Source organism: Octopus bimaculoides, chromosome 3, assembly GCF_001194135.2.
Source record: "Octopus bimaculoides isolate UCB-OBI-ISO-001 chromosome 3, ASM119413v2, whole genome shotgun sequence".
NCBI classification, from domain to species: Eukaryota; Metazoa; Mollusca; class Cephalopoda; order Octopoda; family Octopodidae; genus Octopus; species Octopus bimaculoides.
This window is the reverse complement of record NC_068983.1, coordinates 4,525,840-4,536,096: the sequence shown is the minus strand read 5'-3', so window position 1 is coordinate 4,536,096 and position 10,257 is coordinate 4,525,840. Positions and strand designations below refer to the sequence as shown.

Genomic DNA, 10,257 nt, shown 5'->3' with positions numbered 1-10,257 from the left:
TGTGTGTGTTTGTCCCTCCCCCTGCTGCTTGATAACCGGTGTTGGTGTGTTTACATCTCTACTGATAGAATAAATACCAGGCTTTAGAAAAAAATATAATTACTGGGGTCGATTCATTTGACTAAAAATTCTTCAAGGCAGTGCTCCAGCATGGCCACTCTCTGATGACTGAAGCAAGTCAAAAGGCCCAGCCAACAATGGCCACCACATTTCTATCCTTCATATAACCATGTTTCATCAACTTGTACATTTTTGCCAGCTTCGCCTTACTGGCACTTGTGCTGGTGGCATGTGAACAAAGCATTGGACTGACTCCTGTGCAGGTGGCACATAAAAAACACCATTTGAGCATGGCCATTGCCAGTACCATCGTACTGGCCCTCATGCTGGTGGCACGTAAAAAAGCACCCATTCCACACTTGGAGTGGTTGGCGTTCGGAAGGGCATCCAGCTGTAGAAACTCTGCCAAATCAGATTGGAGCCTGGTGTAGCCATCTGGTTTCACCAGTCTCCAGTCAAATCGTCCAACCCATGCTAGCATGGAAAGCGGACGTTAAATGATGATGATGATGATGATGACTCTTTTACTTCACCCTCTTCATTCACCCTTCATTGGTTGTCTTTTATTAAAGTGAGACATCAAGATCATGGCAGATAAATACCAAATGTCCTTTTAACTTGTAAATTATTTAACGACATTAACAAATGGAATGTTAATTCATGAACACACTTTGCCTGCCTCTATCTTAATAAAAACAACTCAGCAACAATGGTTTGTTTTATATTGGGATTCAAAATGTTGACAAAAAAGCAAAAGGTTAAGTTGATTACATCAACCCCAATGTTCAACAGGTACTTATGTTATTGACCCCTGAAAGGAAAAGTTTACCTTGGTGGAATTCGAATTTAGAACATAAAGGCAGATGAAATGCCACTAAGCATTTTGTCTGCTGTGCTAACAGTTCTGCCAGCTCACTGTCTTAGATTTTCTCTACATCAAAAAGACATTTGATCCTATAAAAGAATACCAGCATTCTGTGAATATATATTTGTTCTGTGAATATATATTTGTTCTGTGAATATATATTTGTTCTGTGAATATATATAATGCCTGTTCTGTGAATATATATTCGTTCCAACCACTGTTCTGTGAATATATATTCATTCCAACCCTTGTTCTGTGAATATATATTCGTTCCAATATATTACATGCCAGCAATCTATTGTTGATGTTAATTTAGACAAGAGATAATTCCAACATTTTCTGAGACTTGTTGGCATATCTATATTTTACTGTTGAGTGACTTTTTACTCACATGAATTATGCAACCATGGAGCGGGAATGATGTCTATTTGTAGAGAGCTAAAAATAGAATAGTTCACCAGAGACCAGTGGACTAATTCTCCATGTTTAACAGTACATTTGTATCACTAGCAACATTCAAACTGTCCAGAGCGAGATCAATAGTGCTCTGCTTTAAACATCCTACTGTAATCATTCTCAAGTGTTAGTGTTCTACTTATGGCCATTGGCTGGCAGCAGATTAGCAGAATGTCTTTGAGTGACCGATAGAATGTTTTGCAGGAAGTTCTGGTTATCTTTTTATTTGTTTGGGACATTGGACTGTAGCCATGTTGGGGCACTGCCATGAAGGGTTTAGTCAAGCATATTGGCCCCAAGATTTATTTTTTAAGTCTGGTACTTGTTCTGTCAGCCTCTTTTGCTGAAACACTAAGTTATGGGGCATAAACAAACCAACACCGGTTGTTAAGTAGTGTGTGTCATCATCATCATCATCCTTTAGTGTCCATTTTCCATGCTGTCATGAGTTGGATGGTTTGACCAGAGCTGGCAAGTTGGAGAGCTGCACCAGGCTCCTGTCTAACTTGGCTTAGTTTCTATGGCTGGATTCCCTTCCTAACATGCCAACCACACTTACAGTATGTGCTAGGTGCATTCAAACTTGCCAACAACACAAGTGCTTTTACATGGTACCGCCATAGTGTCCTCTACTTGGCACCAGCATGAGTGCTTTTCCCATGGCACTGGCACAGGACTCATGCAGGTTGCATCCCTCTTTACCAGGAGATGCGGTTGTAACACTTCTGCTGTGGAGGACAGGTCTTCTTCAGTTTCCATTTACCAAATTTACTCACAAGGCATTTGTCAGTCCAGGACTATAGAAGAAGGCACTTGCCCAAGGAGTTGTGCACTGGGATTGAACTCAGAGCCATGGGATTACAAAATGAGATTCGTCACCACCCAACCATGCCTGCGACATCTGTTAAAATTTATTTATTTATTTTTCAGCTGGTGCTTCAATTCAAGTACGAGATTACAAAAAACGCTCACCTGTGCAGGTGTCTTTACTTTCTGGTAGTGCTCATGTCTTAGAATATTACCTCAAAATTGGTGTTAATTTACATAAAGGCTTTCACAGTATGGAGAGGTATGGCTTCAAATTACTTTATTTTTATTTTTATATAATTTTTTCTTAAATAATTTTTGTTTTATCTTCCTTTTTCTTTTCCTTCTAGCAATAACTTATTTAGAGAGAAATTGGGGTCAGTGAAAAACTGATCTGTAAGTCACCTGTAATTCCCCCACCTGCTCATGAGCATCATCATCATCATCATCATTATTGCATGTCTTTTCCCCAACCCTAAATGTGTAGGCCAGTGGTTCCAAAACTTTTTCACTCGCAGGGATCCCTTTTATTTAAATGAGTTTTCCCACCGTCCCCTTTTAATATGCATATCCTTATGTACATGTATATATATGAAATTTTGAATTTTTTCCACAGACCCTCAGTAATACCTTCGCAGACCACGGGCTGGGAACCACTGGTGTAGGCCATGGTTGTGTGGTTAAGAAGTTCGCATCATGATTCTTTGTATTTAAAAACTTTCCCAAAGTACTAAACTTTGGGCAAGGTTTTCTATCAAAAAAGCCTTGAGAGTGAAATTTAGTCAACAGAAACACAGTGGCAGCCCATTGGCAGAACCATTCCTGTTTCTCCATTGACTTTAATCTCTCGTCTGGTTTAACACCATCATCTGGTCCTGCGGTAGATAAACATCTGCATAACAAGTTGTCCCGTAAGATCGAACCTCAAGTGAATTCTTAACCACACTCTCATGCCTGGGGCTGATTAATTAGGCAGAATCATTAAAGTGGCAGAAAAAAATACTTTTTTTTTTACAGTTCTTCACATTCTGATTGCTGATCCTGCTGAGGTGGACTTAGCCACTCATCCTTCAGTACTAAAATATCTGAACTTCTGCCTACATAACCCCCCCCCCCCCAAAAAAAAGAAAAAGAAATCCTTATTATTAAATTTATAAGCCCTAAAATTCACTCCATAATTGGCATATGGCGTAGTGGTTAAGAGCGCAGGCTACCAACCCCAAGATTCCGAGTTCGATTCCATAATGATAATAAAATTCTTCAATTTTTTGTTGTTAGAATCACTTGACAAAGAAATATAGTTTTTGTTGAAGATTTTTAAGTGTTTGGTTATTGATTTTTACCAATGATGAATATTGAGAAGATGAAACAGTTTAAAATCCTCCATCAATAAAGAAGTGATTGATTTCCATAAATAGATGATTGATTTTTATGCTGTGTGTCTTTATTACAACCTCACCTTATAACATTATCACCTTAATAACAGATTTTACCAAATATAGAAAACAAATGGAAAGCTCGGGTTTTGGGTTAATAATTCTGACCAAGTGAGATCTTCCTCTGAAAGAGTTTCTGAAATCCAGATTGATTCCAGATTGATTCCATTTTCAATAATTTGGTCTGCAGTTATATGCAAAAGATTTCTCTCTTTTATCTTGTTTCAGTCATTAGACTGTGGCCATGCTGGGGCACCACCTTGAAGAATTTTTAGTCAAATGAATTGACCCCACTACTTATTTTGTTTTAAATCTTGGCACTTATTCTGTCGGACTCATTTGCCGAATCGCTAAGTTGCAGCGGTGTAAACACATCAACACCAGTCGTCAAGTGGTGGGATGACAGATAAAGACACACATACATAGATATGTGTGTGTATAAATATGTATGTATGACATGCTTCTTTCAGTTTCCATCTACCAAATCCACTCACAAGGCTTTGGTCGGTCTGAGTCTATTGTAGAAGAGACTTGCCCAAGGTGTCATTCAGTGGGATTGAACCTGGAACTATGTGGTCGGGAATCAAATTTCTTACCCTATAGTCATGCCTGTGACTATATTGTGTACACACACACACACACACACATTATTGGGTGACTTTCACCTGCATCCAGCAGTGGGACCCTGGTTCAGGAACTACAGGGTTTGAAAGAGTGTGGAACCCTCTCTTGGCCGCCGTTGTTCTCCGGTCTACTCTGACCCAGAGCTAGTAAAACCTGTGATGGTCCCAGTTTTGGGTTAATTAACATGTCATGGAATTATCTCTGGTAGAAGGTCACTCACAGGTACCCCACTGGGCCCAAGGTAGATGAAGCCTTTCAGCTCTTTAGCCAAGAGAAGGTAACTCCATACAAGTCCTGCTTCTTGATAACCACTGGGCTTCTGACACTTGATGCACCCAAACTATACAAATTTGAAGGACGAGAGGGTGAGACTGGCCTTGCACAAAACATGTCCACTATACAAATATTCATAACTAGCGGGACTTGTGAATATTTCGCGAAATTAATAGTAAACCTGTTGGGTTATTCCTGGAAAATTTATCCCAAAAGATAGTCACTCATCTGCTGCTCATTGAAAAGTGAAAGAAATTGGAATACAATGATTACTTAATGCACTTTATATATATATATATACATATATACACTTTATATTACAGTTTTATAGACTTAATACACAGCGCTCATAAATATTCACTCATATTTTTCTATTTCCCCCATAAACAAAAAAAAGATGTCCCGTACATATGATACAACCTTTAATTAAATTGCATATATCTGTCACATAAATAAGCATGAATATTTCACGGAATTACACTTATGCACTTTATATAATATATAAATTTATCATATCATTCAGCATAAAAACTTTGGCTTTTAAGGTTTTCCCACAAAATATAATATCATTTAACATTTCACCCTTAAAATGTAATTTTTATCCTGAAGCATCACGTGCAATTTTCAAAGTTTATTTTAATGAAGGTCTCCTGAATTTTTCCCATGTATTTGTATTAATTACCGAGCTATCACTGCCCGTATTCAATTGTAACTTTACATTTGTGTTATTAATTTCTACACACACACATTTTCTTTGAGGCTCATTCGTATCTCTTGGCCCCGATAACCTGTTTATGTGATTTTTTAAGACCTATCTTACTGCACTTGAAGCATTTTATATTTCAAAACAGACAATTCCTTTTAGAATGTAGACCATAACATAGATTCAGTTTTGGCATTCTTTCTCTTTTTTCTTATCTGTTACCAGTTGACATGCATGAATGTGAGAGCAATCTTTTCCTTCAATTTTATCTTTGTCATGTCTTAAATTTACAATCCTCTCGCATTCTTCTGCTACTGTCTGTAGAGTCAGTTTTTGATCCTGTTCTAATTTTGTTTATATCTGGGAACGTATATCTGCATCTTTGCTTTCAGTAAGTCCTTGAACAAAAATTAGACTTTTGAACATGTCTAGGGTTAATTCATTTCATTTGAAATTTTCACACTCTCTGTTAACAACCCCAGCATAAAGTGATGAAATCTTCATCTTTTTTAACCAAATTCAAACATTTCCAGTGAGTATTGAACAGGGAACTACTTTCACTGAAAATTTTCAATAAAATATTGTTTCATCAAAACAAATCTCACTTATCACTTACTGAAAAGCAGTTGTACTTTTTTTCTCGTCAGACCAATTTTTACATTCTTCCTTTGAAGATTTCTTTGTACCTTTGGAAATATAATCCCTTCTTTTGGATTATAATTGAATTCTTCAACTGAGTTTGCCATGTTGTCTGGCAAGTACAAACCTGAAGTATTTTCAGACTTCTTCAACATTAATTCCAGCAACTGTTGGTTTTGTAGTTGCTGTTGTCGTTGCAACTGCACCACGGAGGCCAATAAGTCTTCCATGTTAAAACGAATTTTTCTTTGGTTTCATACAAAAGAAATATTCTAAATGTCCAGCACAAGTTTCAAACAACTCACTGCCACGTTTGTATCCTAGTGTCAGAGAAATAATTTAATGAAGCAAGGGGAAAGAAAGTATTCACATGACACAATATGATTACTACTACATGAGGTTAAACATTCTCTGTCAACAGCTCACACTGAACTGCTTGCCATCAATTGCTCACAGTTCTTTGTTTTATAGCAATGTGTCAGTCGTCCAATTTTAGTTACTTGGGGGGGAGGGGAGTGGTCGGAATTTTTCCACAGCAGATTAGGGGATATGGTGAGGGTTTTAGCCATTTGTTGCTTGAAAGCTTCATAGTTATACATGTCTATATTTACTGTAACCTATTTATTCAATATATTGGCGTTAGGAAGGGCAACCAGCTGTAGAAATACTGCCAGATCAGATTGGAGCCTGGTGCAGCCTCCTGGCTTCCCAGACGCCCCAGTTGAACCGTCCAACCCATGCCAGCATGGACAATGGACGTTAAATGATGATGATGATGATGATGATGATGATGATTTTGTAGAGTCTGTAGAGAATTAGATTTGTTCCAACTCTGTGCCCTGAGTTTAAACCTCACCTAAGTCAGCCGTGTCTTTCATCCTTTAGATAAAATACCAGTCCATTACTGGGGTCAATCTCTCTCTCTCTCTCTCTCTCGGGACCTGGAAAGGGATGTGGTGGGGTCTCTTCCTGATTTAAAATAGTCAAAACATACTGTAAGTTGCAACAGCACTTCTGTACCTCCATCAGAAGTTAAGGAACCAACAGCCCTACCACCACCATATCCTATATGTATATATATCTTATCTTGTTTCAGCCATTATACTGTGGCCATGCTGGGGCACTGCCTTGAAGGATTTTTAGCTGAATGAATCAACCGCAGTATATTTTTCTAAGTCTTTTACTTATTCAGTAAATCTCTTTTGCCAAACCACTAAGTTACAAGGATGTAAACAAACTAACACCAGTTGTCAAGCAGTGGTGGTGGGCAAACACATACACACACACAATGGGCTTCTTTCAGTTTCCGTCCGTCAAATCTATAGTTGAAGTCACTTGCCCAAGGTGCCATAGAGTAGACTGAACCTGAAACCATGTGGTTGGGAAGCAGACTTCTTACTACATAACCAGGCTCACACACGCACACACACATACATATGAAAGAGAGAGAGAGTGTTGTTATTGGATTTCTTCTGTGACCTCTCAGATTATGAGAAAATGTTTGTGCTAATTTCCTTTTCCTAGAAAAGCCAACCCTTTTGAAATCTGATTCACTTTTCACACCAACAACCTCTCTCTGTTATCTCTGTTTTTATTGTTTCTGTTTATTTTATTTTATTGTCTTTCCATTTGTAATGTTTTAACCTTTGCACTGCAAGAAAATGCTTGATATTCTCTCTGATCTATCAAAGATTAATTACTAACATACCTGAGGTCATCTGTTTCTCTTTCAAGTCTGGAATGATAGTAGAAAACATTTGCCTTAGGTGCCATGCACCAGGACTGAACCCCAAACCATGTGGTTGGGAAGCAAATAACTTTACCACATGGCCAACGTTGCCTCCCTGGCACGTGAAAAGACATTTGAGCGAGATTGTTGCCAGTAGCACGTAAAAGCACCTACTACACTCTCTGAGTGGTTGGCGTTAGGAAGGGCATCCATATGTAGAAACTCTGCCAAATGAGATTGGAGCCTGGTGTAGCTATCTGGTTTCACCAGTCCTCAGTCAAATCGTCCAACCCATGCTAGCATGGAAAGCAGACATTAAACAGCGTCTAACCAATGGTTTTGCTTACCACACCTTCCATCCCCATGTGGTCAATTTGTACTCACTGGACTCCATGTGATTTACCTTTGCTCATTTGACCAGAACAGGTGTTTTTTGAAAGCAATTTAACTACATGGCTTTGTGGTAAGAAGTTTTACTTCCCAAACATACAGTTCCAAGTTCAGTTCCACTGCATGGTACCTTGAGCAAGTTTTCTTCTATTCTATTCTTGGGCTGACCAAAGCGTTATAAGTGAACTTGGTAGATGGAAACTGAAAGAAGCCTTCATGTGTGTGTTTGTGTCTAAACTTGAATAATATCTAAAACTAATTGTTTCTCACCTTTTTCTCGTTATCTTTTCAGAATGTGGACAGTTGTTGTTCGAGAAATGTTTGAAAAAGATTTTATCGACTGCATTTTAGTGCTGTTAAAAGACGATTGTTGTTGGCCGTTGGTTGAAATGATTGAGCCTTGGGAAAGAAGCCTTCTTCACAATTTTAACATCATCAGAGTTTTCAGGTAAATCTGATGGACATTCTACACTGAAGTCTCTTCTACATCACTTTCATTTTCTTAGATTTGCATTTCAACATCCTCGCCTTTTTAACATCCATTTTTCTATGCTTACATGGGTTTGAGGAAATTTGTTGAAGCAGATATTCTATGATTAGATGCCCTCTCTGTAGTCAACTATCGCCTGATTCTAAGCATGGATATACTGTAAATCCTCGAGTATAATCTGCATTTTGTTCCCCAAATTTAAAGGTCAAAATCCCTAGTGCGTACTATATATGAGGTTAAAAATAAAAAATATTTTCTAAGCAATGTCCAAGTCTCTATTTGCTGTCCAGCAATGTTTATTCAGATGCATTTTGTGATGTCTGGCTTGTAACTGATAGTGATAAATATGTAAAGGCAATTTACTTAATATTTATTTTTCACTGACATTATTACCGTTATTTTTCTATTTTCTACAAACAAAATGCATATATATGTTTTGTTTCTAATTTCAGCCAAAAAACAAAATTGTTGAAGACTTTGATATTTTCCGGTAACTATGCAGAACCACTCGAGTCCAAAGATAACCAAGACGTTTCTTTAACGACTGACTCGGTCAAGCAGTCTGCCGCTTCTGTCATCATTAACTGTTTTACTCCATTCATCTTAGAAGCAGACATCAGGAACTGGTTGGCCAATATTTATTCCTCTCCAATGACTCTACAAGCTCTCACGCGCATTGTCATTCGACAAGAGTTACATTCTCAGATTCTGTACAAATCACAGTTCCTACCTTTACCAAAGATACTGAAAGATTATATCACTCTTTCAAAACTTTAGGATAATCTTAATTCCATAATCTGACAGATTTTTATGAAAACAGGAAACTTTCATAAGCAGCTCATAAGTTATGTTTGTTATGAAATTTCTATTAAAACATTTTTATTCGAAAACAGATTTGTTTGTTGTGAATTTACTCTTTTACTTGTTTCAGCCATTTGACTGTGGCCATGCTGGAGCACTACCTTTAGTCGAGCAAATCGAACCCAGGACTTATTCTTTGTAAGCCTAGTACTTATTCTATCGGTCTCTTTTGCTGAACCGCTAAGTTACAGGGACATAAACACACCAGCATCGGTTGTTAAGCGATGTTGGAGGGGACAGACACACAAACATATACACACATATATACGACGGGCTTCTTTCAGTTTCCGTCTACCAAATCCACTCACAAGGTTTTGATCGGCCTGAGGCTATAGTAGAAGACATTTTCCCAAGGTGCCATGCAGTGGGATTGAACCTGGAACCATGTGGCTGGTAAGCATGCTACTTACCACACAGCCATATCTTTTGTCACATGACCAGAACACAAAAATCGATTTAAATTATTTTTAAGGCAGCAAGCTGCCAAAATGCTTAGCAGTATTCCATCCATCTTTGTTTTCTTAGTTCAAATTCCACCAAGGTTGACTTTGTCTTTCATCCTTTTGGGGTCAGTAACATAATTGCCAGTTGAGCACAAGGGTCAATGCTGTTGCCTTAACCCCTCCCTCAACATTGCTGGCCTTGTGCCAAAATTTGTCAAGCTCTTGTAAACATATATTTCTAGTGAAACACATTCACTGATTACAAAAATTAGAAATGATCTAATTATAAATCTCACCGGCATCTTCAGCCAGCTAGTGATGCTACTTCAGGCTGATGATGAGCAAAAACTCAGAAACATGTCCCTGGGTGGGGGTGCTTGTCTCCCCCTTGTAAACATAAGGACACAGGAAATGTGTCAAGACTGACAGGAAGCAGTCCAGCTTCCTAGGGCTAAATAGCAGTAGTATGATTCCCTTATTG

The 10,257-nt window shown here is 38.2% G+C and overlaps 1 protein-coding gene across 5 annotated transcripts in view; it reads left to right on the top strand.

The window, feature by feature from the left end:
* The window catches only part of LOC106877362 (ankyrin repeat domain-containing protein 50), a 78,977-nt gene extending 69,615 nt beyond the window's left edge, over nucleotides 1-9,362 (top strand). For all 5 annotated transcript variants that reach the window (XM_014926249.2, XM_014926248.2, XM_052965989.1 and 2 more), the window contains 3 exons: nucleotides 2,312-2,450; nucleotides 8,275-8,430; nucleotides 8,925-9,362. In XM_014926249.2, coding sequence (XP_014781735.1) covers nucleotides 2,312-2,450; nucleotides 8,275-8,430; nucleotides 8,925-9,249 — 620 coding nt within the window. In that variant the 3' untranslated portion in view covers nucleotides 9,250-9,362. The remainder of the gene's footprint in view (nucleotides 1-2,311; nucleotides 2,451-8,274; nucleotides 8,431-8,924) is intronic.
* Nucleotides 9,363-10,257: the final 895 nt, after the last annotated feature.